This window comes from Rhinolophus hipposideros (assembly GCF_964194185.1).
Source record: "Rhinolophus hipposideros genome assembly, chromosome: 12".
In the NCBI taxonomy this organism is placed as follows: Eukaryota; Metazoa; Chordata; class Mammalia; order Chiroptera; family Rhinolophidae; genus Rhinolophus; species Rhinolophus hipposideros.
Genome location: NC_138058.1, coordinates 50,936,524 through 50,951,071, shown reverse-complemented (window position 1 = coordinate 50,951,071; position 14,548 = coordinate 50,936,524). Strand labels below are relative to the sequence as shown.

The 14,548-nt window shown below is 31.6% G+C and overlaps 1 protein-coding gene across 4 annotated transcripts in view; it reads right to left on the bottom strand.

Moving 5' to 3' along the window:
• The window catches only part of MAP4K3 (mitogen-activated protein kinase kinase kinase kinase 3), a 149,056-nt gene that overhangs the window by 30,758 nt on the left and 103,750 nt on the right, over positions 1-14,548 (bottom strand). For 2 of the 4 annotated variants that reach the window (XM_081068041.1, XM_081068043.1), the window contains 5 exons: positions 9,805-9,863; positions 8,912-8,944; positions 4,863-4,901; positions 4,560-4,613; positions 1,388-1,430 (listed from right to left, as the gene is read on the bottom strand). In XM_081068041.1, the coding sequence (XP_080924167.1) occupies positions 1,388-1,430; positions 4,560-4,613; positions 4,863-4,901; positions 8,912-8,944; positions 9,805-9,863 (228 nt within the window). The remainder of the gene's footprint in view (positions 1-1,387; positions 1,431-4,559; positions 4,614-4,862; positions 4,902-8,911; positions 8,945-9,804; positions 9,864-14,548) is intronic. The other 2 variants (XM_081068042.1, XM_081068044.1) reach the window with 1 other exon arrangement.

The window sequence follows — 14,548 nt, the reverse complement described above, 5'->3', positions numbered from 1 at the left end:
TATCCATATTTTGCTAAACATAAAACATAATTAAATGTTTTTCCTGAAGTAAATATTATTATATACCAAAGGCTTCCAAATTGTGTTTACTACTAGCAGAGTTTTGAGGTTATTCAACTATCTGATTCAGATTATCTTAATAAATATCTTAAAATTGTACACTAAAATGTTTCCTCGGGGGAATAAAAAGGGCCTCTTTCTATTAATTCGTCACAAGCCTTCCTCCTTAGACTTGCCAAATAAAAATATTCTGGTCTTTCTGATCCCCAATTTAAATGAGTGGCTTTTTATTTTAAACATTCAGGCTAATTGAAGTTCAGCCCCTTACAAGGCTAATCTAAACCGTCTCTTTTAGATGATTCAATGCTTTTTATGTTAATGCTTAAACTTTCAAACTAGGGGCAGGAGAAGATACTAATTAAAATTTTAACATCATGGAGAATACTAACACAGCGATAGAAATGCCACAGATACTTTCTGTTCAGACAATGAAAAACATCCAATCAGCAGAAGGTTTGGAGAATTTATAAATGTGTTCCTTATTAGGAAGATTACTCAGCAATTATCTCTTTGAAATTCAGGTCTCTATGTTTTTGCTATATAAAACTAAACATGAAAGTACAGTATTATGTACCTGTGTGAATCACAATTTTCTCAAAAATATAAAATGAAAACAAAAATAGTAACATATTGGATGCCAAGACTGGTCAGATTCCAATTCTCATTTATAATCCCTGATTTCAAACCTTGTAGTAGCTCATTTTATAAAGTTTATTTTACAATTAAAAATGTGCTATTCATATAAGCTCTTAAAAGTAAGCTTATGAAAACATTTGTATTACCACTACCTATATTAACTCATTTTATCTTAAAAAACAAAACAAGAAGAAAACACAACCCCATCTGTTGGAATTATTTTATGATGCCTTTGGCAAAAGGATTTCATCAATTAAAAAAAAAAATTGAAACCTACTGACATATTTCATATTTTTAATTTAAAAGTACCATCTGCAAATTAAATATCTGTGATAATAAATCACTATTCTTTAGGAATATTCTCAGGAAATCAGTTAACAGTTGTGTATTTTGAGGAATAAAAATCTTATAAAAAAATTTGAGTTCTCTAATCCAAGTGAAATAATAGTACTCCATTAACATAATCACTTTCACGTACAAATTTCTACAACTTATTATTTAGAATAAACAATAAATGACAAGTTGGATAATTAAAAAAAGACAAAAATAACAATCATCTACTTATTAATAACTTCATGATGTTTCTTTGTGGATCTCAAGTGAAAATAAGCTACAGAGTAACTATTAATACAATGTTAAAGGAGCAGAAGAATGACACAAATCATTTGAATTGAAAAACAAATCTGCCTACCTTTGGTGGCAAAGGAGGTGGAACTTTTGCTTTCATTGTTGAACTGAAAAAATATGAAAGTTTAGAATCAGAACTCTTCATTTTGCAAATAAATCATTACTAAAATATAACTAATTTTTCAGTTATGTAAGAAAAAATTGCATAAAACAAGTTCGTTTTTCCAAGTTCCTGAGTATTTTCCAAAAAGTTCCATGAAATGCTCAAGTTATGCTAAATGTAGTATTATTCAGAGGTGAGAAGATATGCTTTCCTCGTTACAAATATTACACAGTAATTAAAACTGGTAAAAAGATAACTATAATTCCAGCTTATATCAACTGAAAGATAATATAAAAATGTAACAATTGGTTTGGAGAAAAACAGCAAAATGATATAGTATAAAAAACATTATCACAATATATACATATTTACTGTTAGATATGAAATACTTCTAATGAACCTCATCAAAAGCTATCTACGTCCCCTATGAAACTGTAGACAAAACTGATTCAATGAAGCTAAGATTCATTACAACCTAAGATTGAAGTTTTAAAAAAATTTACAAAAAAATTGAAAGATAGAGAATAAATTCTCAGATGAGGAAATTGAGACCCAGCGAGATTAACTGACCTGATCCAAAGTCACAGAGTAGTTAAGACAGAAAGGAAAATCCATGCTTTCAAAGAGTTAGGTGCCCTAGTCATTCTATTATGAAACTGTATCTTTGTTTAAAAAAAAAAAAATGTAAGAACTAAATATCAATGTTTGCATAAGTGAAAATATTCCCTTTAAAAATACTATTTTTATCCAAAGTACTTGTTTATTTGAAATACATCAGATGAAATTTAATAAACATATCTAAGCCTCTCTGCAGTTGTAGCAATAATTACAGCAGCTATCAATTACTAATTTATGATATTAAACTACAAGATCTCCCTCTCTCTCCCCCCCTTTCTCCCTCCCCCCGCTCCCCCTCTTCTCCACATAGCAAGAAAAGACCACACGGCAACAAGGCAGCAACCAGGAAGAGGGCCCTCACTAGGAACTGAATCAAATCAGCGGGCACCTTATCTTCAACATCCTACCCTTCCTTCAGAACTGACAAATTTCTGTTGTTCAAGCCATTCAGTCTGTATTTTGTTATGGCAGCTTGAGCTAGGACAGATTTTGGTACCAACAAGTGGGATGCTGATGTAACAAATATCTAAAAATGTGGAGGCAGTTTTGGAAGTGAAAGTGGGTAGAAGCTGAAAGAGTTTTGAGGTACATATTACAAGTATGGACATTAAGAGTGATTCTGGTGAGAGGTCAGAAAGAGGAGAGCTGCTGAGAAAGTTTCCATCTTCTTGGAGAATACATAAATGATCATCAACAAGACGTTGATAGAAATATGGACATTCAAGGCTAGTCTGTTGAGGTCCTTGATGAAAATGATGAACACGTTACTGGAAACTGAAGGAAAGCTGGTCCTTGTGATAAAGGGGCAAAGAATTTGGCTGAATTGTGTTCAGTTTCTAGTGTTCTGCGGAAACTAAACCTTTCACAAGTGATGAAATTGGGTATTTAGCAGAGGAGAATTTCTAAACAATGTGCTTTGGTTCTCTCTGACTGCTTATAGTAAAATGAGCGAAGAGACAGATAAATTGAAGAAGGAATTGTTAAATAAAAAGGAACCAAAACTTGAAATTTGAAGCATTCTCAGCCTATCCATATTAGCTCAGAAATGGAGGCATGGGAAAGCACGTTCTGAAGAGAACACAAAAGGTGTGGCTGGACCATCACTCAATAAAAAATTTATGGGATTACTGTATTTTGCCTTGTATAATGTGTTCCCGTGTATAATGCACTCCTACGTTTTGGACCCAAACTTTCAGGGGGGAAAAAAAAAATCACTTTAAAATTTTTAATTCAAACTTTTGATGGTTTACATTTGTTTTTTTGTATTGTAAAGGAATTTTAACATTTATTTTTTTAACATATTATGGTATAAGAAATTTTATGTAATAAATAATTACAAAACACAAGAACAGTTACAAGGTACAAGAAATTTTATGTACCAGTAACAAATTTATGATATTTATGCATCATAGAAGGCCAAGAACTCTTCATCTTTGCAAGTTCATTGTAAATTCAACAAAACGAATGATCGTATTCCAGGGTATTATTTTGCATACGGATATCGTTATTGATTTCTAGAGTTACACTTTTAACTGATAAGCATAAATAAAAGAATTAAAAACATTTATATAGATATGGAATTAGTACTACCCATCTATAATGCGCATCCTTATTTTTCCCTCAAAAATTTGGGCAAAAAAGTGCACATTATACACAGCAAAATACGGTATACCAACACAAACATTGGCGGTTTGAAATGAAGAGGATGGAGACGAGAGAATGAAGGAGGCTGCTGGACTCTTTGAATTTCACAGAATAGGACAACAGAGCTATCCGAACATGTGTTATTCTTCAAGAGGGAAAAATGATACTGAAGGTAATCTGTAGATCAGATCTAAGTCAGACTGATTTATTATATTTAGATAAGTCTCTTACTTTACAGAGTTGATGCTGGAAAAAGTTAAGACTTTTAGGGCTGCTTAGATGGAATGACTGTATTTGGCATGTCACAAGTTTTGGGGGATGATGGGCAAATTGCTATAGACCAAATTGTGTCCCCTCAAAATTTGTCATGATGAAGTCCTAATTCCAATGTGATTGTTATTTGGAGATAGTGATTTTGGGAGGTAATGAAGGTTAACTGAGGTCATAAAATAAGAGTAAAGTCCTCATCGAATAGGATCAGAGGCTTTATACAAAAGGAAAGAGATTTCGCTCTCTGCATGTACATACTGAGGAAAGTCCATTTGAGGACATACTGAGAAGGCAGCTGTCTGCAAGTCTGGAAGAGATCTCTCAGGAGGAACTAAACTGGCTAGTGGCTTGAACTTAAACTTCTCAGCCTCTAGAACTGTGAGAAACAAATTCTGTTTAAACCGCCAGTCTATGGTATTTAGTTAAGGATGATTGAGCTGACTACTACAATGAGAATTGAAAAAGGAAAGAAACGTTGTTAGAACCCTCTATGCTATGTTACTAATGATATTAAAATTACTGTCAATATTAAGCTGTCAAACTTATGAAATTAGGTCAAAATGACATCTTTTCTTTCACCAAAAACAGAAACAGAACTTACTGTTTAGATTCATCATCATCCCCTTCATCATCGTCTAAATGTGCCACATGTCCTCTAAAGATAAAGAAGGATAATTCCATTGTCACTAAATGAACTTCACCAAAACAGCTTAAGAAGAAATTGTAGAAAATGCAGGAAGCGCTACTGCAAGACACGATTTTATTTCTCCAGCTTTACAGAATTCAGAATTAAAACAAAAATAATAACAAAACAATCTTATGTTACATGACAGAGATGGGGGCAAGCAGACTTTATCTGTCTGTGACATAAAGTATTTTAAGCTTAATTAAGAATTAAAATTACCGCTGATGTAATTCTTCTTCAACAGACTTCAGAAGACTCCTAAAAGAAAAAAAAAGTGAATAATCAATGAGTATGTATTTTCATCATTTTAACCTAACCCATACATTAAATTAATTTTTACTACTTACTAAAAATTTGTTATAATGATCATCTTTATACCATAAAACATCAAATTTTATCTAATGAGCTATCTCTATTTTCTGTTGCTAATGCCTTTGTATATGTATTTTAAATGAGCAAAATAAATCCTAATATTTACTAAAAAATATCAATTCAAACAGAGGACAACCCACCATGAAATGTCACAATAGGACTGACAAAACAATAATTGCAGGGTCATAGTCAGGGGTTTCCAGGACTCAGGTTTTACCTGGAATAGTTACCTGACACCTGAAATTATATTTTCTTTTTCTTAAAATAAGGAAGGTGACACACTTTAAAAAAACATCATGCTCTCAGGCAATCCTACAAAATGAAACTCAACATGTTGGATCTCTCTGCAAAAGCATGCATGCATGTGAGGTGAATACATGAATGTAGTAGCACTTTGCTTTCACAGAAGACACTCACTTACCTGAAGTTATCTGTTCTCCAGTGGTGTACTGGCAAACACATTTACACTTTTGGGAGACTAAGCCTGTATCAGACCAGGTGTGAGGATTTTGTCAGTAGGAGCAATTTATAAAACTTTGATATTCAGGAATGTAAGAGAGATCTCATGGCATTCCTAAAGTTCCCTTACTTCTTTTCACTGCAAGTTCATGCAGCGTACCTCCTAAATTACACTCATCAAGCACAAAAACTCAATAGCCTTCTTAAAGCTAATGGGGTAGAGAGAAATATGGTCACTGATGGATTACTGAGGTAAAAGTGATTCAGCAGAAAATTTACTCTCCTCAAAAGCTGGAAGGTAGTAACTTCTAGTCATCTTTCCCATATATATATATATATATATATATATATATATATATATATATATACACACACATATGTATATGTATATATATATATATGTATATATATGAAAAAACTGCCCTTAGAATTATCAAAACATAAAACCAGAGAAACTGAAAGGTATGGTTAACTGGTATTAATAGAACATATTAATAGAATAGATTTTAGCCATCAAATTTTAATTAAGCCAGCTTAATAATCTAAATATTAAAAATGACAAAGTTCTAAATCTGGGGCAGTAAAAGACACAGAAAACTGTAAACTAATCGCAGATCCTATTTTGCAAATCCTATTTTGCAGATAAAAAATTTGAAGAATTCCAGTCAAACATGTTATCTTTATTGACAAAGCTCTTCCAGGGCTACCTCTACAAAGGGAGGAGTTTATGCCTAGAGGCAGTTTAGCAAAATGATGACAGGTTGTGAAGCAAAGACAGCCCAAATCTCAACCTGCCTCTACCATTGTAAGCTATGTGACCTTCAATAAGCTACTTTGATTTCCCTATGCTTCAATTTCCATATCAATAGAATGGGAATTATAATAGTACTCTTGTCCAATTGTTTATCTGAAGATACAATGAATACAGGTAAATTGCTTAGAACAGGAATTTAGAACATAATAAGTACTCAATTAGTGTTTTCTTTATTATTAGCGACTAAGCAACATTTCCTTAAACTAGGTATTCTCAAAATGTGGTCTGAGGATTCAGGGTAAGGGTCTCTCCGTCTCCTGTAGGAGGTCTACAAGGTCAAAACTATTTTCATAATATTAATGCATTTACCTTTCCACTCTTATTCTTTCTCTGAGAATAAAACTAGAGATTTCCAGGCTATATGATGCATGATATCACAACAGGTAAGTAGCAGACATGAGAAACCAGTTGTCTTCTATTAAGCCAAGTATTAAGAAGATTTGCAAAAATAATATAAAAAACAATGCATTTTTCTTACTAATATTATTTTGTTTCAGAAAACAGCTATTCTTCATAAAAAATGTTATTAGTGGGACTCAACAAAAAAAATTTGCTTTAATACACTGATATATGTAAAGACTCTTCTTGCAATTATCTGCTGTTTCTAAGTCTCACAAAGGAATCAAGTGGTGTTACAAGGTACCATAAAGCGGAGGCATTTGAATTGGTCCATAATGATGAAAAAAGTTTTAATACACAAAAAATGTTATTTATGATAACATGTAATGAGCATATTTACTATTTTATATAAATTACTCAATACTTTGAAAAGATCTCAGTTTAAATTCCTTATACTATAAATTTTGATAGTTATAACCCATATAAACAAAAACTCACTGGAGTCCTCAACTATTTTTAAGACTGTAAAGAGAGCCTGAGACTAAAAATTTTAAGAAGTGCTGCATTAAATTATTCTACCGAATTAAACGTAGTATCTCTGAACTGTACAGTGGGCTTTTACATCATTTTAGAAGATGTGAAAAAAATGTTTTCTTAAGCATGTAGTATTTTTGAGGCATTTCTTTTACCAGCAGGGAATATTAGGATTTGGAAATAATTAAGATGAGAATTTAAATGTAGTTTATTTTCAGTTTTACTGTATTTAATTGGGCTTATATGGCATTCTACTTTAAAAAAACTAATCTTCCAGGGAGCATTAGTTTCTCTAAGAATAAGACAGAAGGCTGACTAAGAGAATATGGAAAAGCAGCTAGCTAGCCTATGGCTAAGGACTCATATATTACTTTTTATTCATTTACTTATAAATCTCCAACTGTGTCTTGACTTTTTTGTTAACAAAGTTAAAGAGTTCATTAAGTCTTAATGAAAAGTAGGATATATGATTTGCTTTTCAGGTTTTATAAAAGAGAAAATGAAACATGGCTAAACTTGCTGAAAGATTCATTTATAGTAAATACTATATCTTGAGAAGGCTGGAGAAAAATGTGATACTAATTTATTTAATCACCAAGATTGGGTGCTATACAATAAACAACGTCACTATTCACTAGTCCATTTGGATTTTGGATTCTTCTATTATGAAACTTTTAGAAAGTAATGAATAAAACATAAACGATGCCCTCAGATACTGAATTACTTCGTCTACCTAAAATGATTAGAAAATCTGGATAAGGTTAAAAATGGAACAATATGCAAACATAGATTTAAGTGATGGAGTAAAGATGAAATGGATAGAAGTAAAAAAACCACCGCCAAAATATTTAGCATAGCATATTTGAATTAGCTAAGGAATTCATGCTGCTGGTTACTAAAATCTTTCCAAGTTACTTAACTGGATCAAAACAATCTGTAAGTACTATCCCGATTATATTTGAAAACAAAACAAGAAACCTCCCTATTTCTTTAATACCAAAGAGCAGTTTTATTGACTTTCTCTTACAGTCAACAATTATTTACTGAGTAAATGCTACAAATAAGGGTAACAAGTAAGTAGTTACTAAACACTAAATGTGCTAAATGCTTTACAATGATTATTTCACCCGATGTATTGGGCAGATACTATTATATTATAATCCCTATTTTACTAGAGAAATTGAGGTAAATTTCTCAAAGTCTCATAGCTTACAGAAGGAGACAGTTCTGGCATCTACTACTGTTTTACTCAACTGTTCCAGGAATTGTATAATTCAATTTATTCTTTTCACTATATTATTTAGGTCTTTAGAAGATAATTTATCTTTAGAATTTTTACTCTACATTGAAAACAAAATTAGAAATAATTTAGAGTTTTCTTTTAAAAATAATATTTTGTTGGTTTTAAATGGTCAGAAAGGTTGACCCCAGTAATAACAGAATTCAAAAGAAAGAAAGAAAACCACCCAATAAGTGAAAATACATATGCATTCATTTAACAAAAAAGCAACTATCTTAGATAGTTCCTGCCTGGTCTGGAATAGGTAGAAACCCATAAATGGAAATCTGTCTGCCTGATCACCTATGGAGAAAGCAGGAAATCCTGTGAGTTTTAAAACAATGCCTAATCACAAGAATAAAGCAGACATATCAGTACAGTAAGAGAAGTGCTACATCCATGCTCATGTCACATGTATGTATATACCTGTACACGAAACACAGCCAAAGGTCAAACTTTTGGCAAACCTACCTTGCCAGTGATTCGTTATATAGAATACAGTTCCTTAAGCAGGGATCCAATTAATCAAAAAATGAAGGTTGGGCAAATTATTAATATTTTACCTAGCCGAAGTAACCATATACTATGAAAATGTCTCACAGTCAGAAATTAGACAATGGGAACTATGGGGTCTGGAAAGGCAGTTAGTGATGGGCTATTTTTGCAAGTATACCATTTAAAAATATATTTAAAATGAACCAAAAAATGGTAAATGAAGTATTTTTCCTAATTATGCAGTCTCTTAAAATATACCAAAATTTGCGAACAAAGTCCTTAACACGAGTGACTTCAAATTTAGACAAAATAACATAAAAAACACTTCAGAATATTTTACACCTCGCAAAGCGGCTTTTTCACCACTGTGCTGTAGCGCACGCCTTGAATAATTATCGCATTTGTTTCTCCCATGAATTGCTAACTTTTTAGACTTCAGACACATTGTAACTACTATCCACTTTTAAGACTGACCAGCTAAATTAAGGTTTCTAAACAGTGTGAATATTTCCAGCTGTTTTCAGAGGCCAACACATCTGGGAGATATACCAAAGAAAGTTTTGTAAGGAATAAATAGGTCAACTTTACAAATAAAAGATAAAAATTGCTGAAGCATATATTTATGTACTTAATTTTCTCTAACAAGTAAGGTCTGCAAAGCAGCTTAACATAAAAAATTTAAGGTGACTGTCCCCATTATATACTATTACGGACTAAATGATTAGCATGGTAGAAATAAAAAAAGCTAAAAGTACATTATAAAATATATCTTTCAGACTAATGCAATTTACTACTGTAAATATTAAAATACAATATTTTAAGGCAATTTAATTGTTCCAGAATTTAAATTTTGAAAGAACTTTACTTACTTGTTTGCACCTAAAAAGTAACTACCTTGGTGTCCTTGTCCATATTCTAGTTGTAGATCCTATTAGTACAAAATAAAATATTTAGTAAAATAGTAGTATATCATAAATCATGATACACTAATACATATTATTTTAAAAAGAGAAACCCCAGACTGCAAATAAATCTGTATTGCTATATGTTCTTAAAAAGAAGGCATAGTAGGACTTCCAACAATTAGATTTCATAAGACTGTAGTCCTAACTTACATATTTTATTATTTAACTTTAGTACTTTCTGGGAACTTGTTTGAATAATAATATATGCAAGTTTCATTTATGGTTATTGCTATTGTAATTACCATTTGTAAAAGTCAGTTTTTAGAAAGAAAAAAAGCTCACATAAGGAATATATCCTCAAGCTATAATGAAGCAAAAATGATTACAGAAAACAAGCAACAAAAATCTTGGTTTGACTTTGTATATAAGATCTGCAATAATTATGTATACACACACATTGTCACATATTTCTACTACTACTTTATGCAGGTAATAATTTTTTAAAGAAACAAAATAGGGTGCTCTTTTAAAGTAAATTATATACATGGACTTACAAAAGATTATAAATTTCCTGTCAGGACTTTTAATATATTTTTAAAGAGTTAAGTATAAGTAGCAAAACTTCAACATTACTTAATTCCTTAACTATTTATATAGTCCCACTGACTACTGCAGGTTGTACAGTTAAGAACTGAAATTTAAAGGGACAAGCAATATATATAGGTTCAACTCAAACATCTTCTGAGACAAAAAAATACGCTTTCCGACAAGCATGGAAAGTACAAAGTCAAGTTGCCTTTTCTCCCCTTTTTAAGCCACTGTATTCCAAGCACTGTTTTAAAAATAAAGGGGGAATATGTAACATTTTAAATGAATTTTATATTAATTAGAACACAGTCTACTTAAGAGCGCTTTCTAATTTTAAAAGATATTGTCAGATGCATGATCAGGACTTAATGCAAAAGTTACCTCCTTGGAGCAAGCAGCCTTCCAAGACTGTCCAGGAATATAGCTGAAACCTTCTCCATGCCTCCATAGCATTTAACATATAGTTTTCTTCTACCACTTACACTGCATTTTAATTAATTTAATTACAATTCTATAAAAATAGTAGCCAGACTGTGAGCTCCTCCAGCAAAGGGAAATTGTGAAATCCGTCTTTCTTCCCTATTGCCCAGGGACTAGCAGAATACCTAACACACATTAACTCGGCCCTAAATAAATGCTTGTTCAAATGCCATTTATTAATTTTCCTATAAATAACTAATACTCAGCCTCGTTAATAGAACACACGAAAATATTTCTAGATCACAAAACTACTAGGCCTAGGAATAAGAGGATTCTAAGCAATATATTGCATTTAAGTGAAAAGCTCTTTAACATTTAAGTACTACAATATCTGTCAAAATATATCGGATGAAAATCAAAATCAAAATTGTGGCTCACACAAGGCTCAAATTGTGTCTTCTTTAAATATCTTTGTTCTTCCATACATAATAACAAATGTTTTTACCAGGACAGAAAAGATAAGACACAGTATAGACAAAAAAGACCAGCCAAGTGTCGCACTGGTATCACATGAAATTCTAATGAAAAGGGATACCTATTCTCTTAATAGGTATCTTAATAAAATGAAATCATTGCTATCATAAGACTGTCACACAATTACGCTGAACAATTTAAGTGGTCATAACTTTATACAGAAACCTTTAAACTTTGATATTCAGTAAAGAGAAGTAGTATCTCAATGAATACACTTCTAAATTTTCTTCAGCTGTAGATAACTGGGCACTCTACCAGACCAGCAACCTGTTTAGCCAATATGATCTCTTAAGCCTTTAATCAAATGACAGCTTCCAAAAGCATGTATTTGTGCAGAGTGGCCATAGCTTCTGTAGTTTAAACACAGATGTGTCATAAGAATAGCCAGCTAATCTGATACATGACAATTACCAAGTTGATAATAATTTGAAAAAAAAATCAACTGAGATTGCAGTGTACTTAAAAAAGTATAAAACTACTGTAATATTTTAATAGAAAACTGAGCATAGGTTCATATACAGAATAACATTCAGTCTAGGGAGAAGGTGTAGATAGATCCAAGTCTAATGATTAAATGTGCCATGTGTCAAGCCTTACCAGGAAAGCTAAAATTTAAAGGGACTTATTCTTTATTAATTCCTTCTCTGTAAATCAAGTATGTTTTAGCAACCATGGAACAAAAACTATGTGCTAGGCATGTCATCAAGTAAAAGAATTACACTAAGTCCTTCTAATAACTACCTAATGTCATTTAATTCAACTATTTACCAAGCACCTATTATTATATATGGCAGGAATTCAGACAGTAAATCAGACAATAAAAGTGAGAAGAAATAAAAAAGGAAATAAAGAAAAGTGAAACCTGGGTAAAGTTAGTAGTCATTTATATATTTTTAGGGCAGTCTAAGAAAGACTGATCTAAAACGCTTTTTAAAAAGGACTTGGAAGCTATTCTGTAATAGGAAAATGCTACCAAAATTATGTTTAGAAAAGCACTCAAAATAACTGTAGATAACAGCAAAATAGAGCCATTCTTTATAAACTAAATAAGCATAGATTGAACATGTCAGTATAGACATAAAAAACTAGCTGCATCAATCAGGCACCAACTTATTAGTGAATGACAATAATCAACACAGTAAAATCAAATAAGTAATAACATGGACTGAAAACATTCAATAGCTTAGTATACATTCAACCTGAATGCTCAGACAAAAATTTAAGATGGTCAACCTATTCCAATTAAAATACCTTTTCTGAGTCACAAAGTCCTAACTTCAGTGGTTCGTTTTATTGAATAGGAGAGTATTTCTAAACCTAGGACACAGCCTCTAAGAAAACATGGTATCAGGAAGAACTGAAAAAGAATAAAGGATGTAACGCAGAACACTGTAAAAGGAAAATATATGATCAAGAAGTTACCGTTTTTCCCCCTTATACTATCCCTCAAGAGATTACAAAGTCTATACCTGATGAGAAAACAGCAGGAAGTCAATAGAATTGGTACAGTTGGCTACAAAACCACACATAAGAAAAATACATTAGCAATATATTTTAACAAAGAAAAAAGAACAGCAGAAGAGGAAAAATTTTTTCTCATCAAAAACTGAAAAAATTATGGTATAAATAAAATGGTTAGGTACTTTTTAACGTGGCAGATAATACATAGATGTAAAAAGGGACTGGATCACGGATAATTCAAAAAGATTGTTTTATTCCTTAAAAGGTCAGAAAAGCATGTGAGGTCAGAACACTAACTGATCAAGCACTACTCTGACTAATAAAAGCAGAAGACTTAGGAGAACTCAGACTGAATAACATGACTTTTGTAAGGTCAGCTTGGAAATGACTATCAGCAGGTTAGGTCTGACATTCTACAAAATGTCCTATCATTGTGCAATTATGAAATAAATTATGAAATCTCCTTATAAATTGTCTTCATACAATGTAAATTTTGCAATAGTTCAACAGATTGAAATAGTCCGATAGATTTAAAATAAACAAAGATAGCATTTACTGTTTCTTTACCAGAATAAAGTTAACTTTATTTATAGACTATTCAATTTTAAACCTAAGTGAGGGATAATCTTAAAGTACTTTTGTTTATTGATAATGATCAACTGATTTTATCTTCCTAACATGTTTTCAATTCTAATTTAAATATTTTATTGTTACTCTTTCAGGTATACTATAAGTTTATTCAGAGTAATGATTATATTACTACTCATGTTCCTCCATAGCAATTATTAGGTTGGTGCAAAAGTAACTGCAGTTTTTGCAATTATTTTTAACCTTTCAAACCGCAAATACTTTTGCACCAACCTAATAACATAGTGTTTTACATCCAATTAACTTTAAATATATTTTTCATTGGAATATAGGCCAAAATATACAGTAAAACTAGGCAAAAAAAATTAGCATCACCTGAACAGATGTGTAATATAATCTTTTAATCTAAAGATAGCATCTTATAATCTAAAGATAGCATCTTATGAGGATAAGATAAACCCACTTGACTGGTTACAGGCAAAAGTGTTACTATTTAATTATCACATTATGGTGAGTTGTTGTATTTTTTTTTTTAATTCAGTCATCTTTCAAAATTTAAAGACCTTTTTTATTCACTAACAATCCAAAAAATCAAGCTCCATTCTGGTTTCATATGACTACCTGATTTAAAAAAAGAAAATCATTTTATTTGTAGTAATGAAAATTGAGGTATTATATTCAAAATTCATTTACAAAATCATAAAATGAATACACTTAGTACTTATAACAACCAGAAATCACTGATGACATGAAGCTTTTTGGGTAGCAGCAAGGTCTTTAAATGGGTAAATGTTTTTTTCTGGGTCCTAAAAGATTTAGGGCTGTCATCTTGGTGGCAACTGCCTACTAAGATGACATTTTGGGCTCATCTGGCTTCTAGTGGCCAGCAATATGTGTTTTAAGAGCTGAAATCTTGTTTCTGGTGCCACGGGTTTAGGAAATTAGGGAGCGGAGATAACTATGAACAGGTCATATCCATTAGGATGGCTATTAAAAAAAAGAAAGAAAGAAACAACCAGCTGCCTCCACCAGAAAATAATAAATGTTGATGGTGACATAGACAAACTGGAACCTGTGCACACTGCTGATGAAAACTGTAAACTGACGCAGCTGCTAT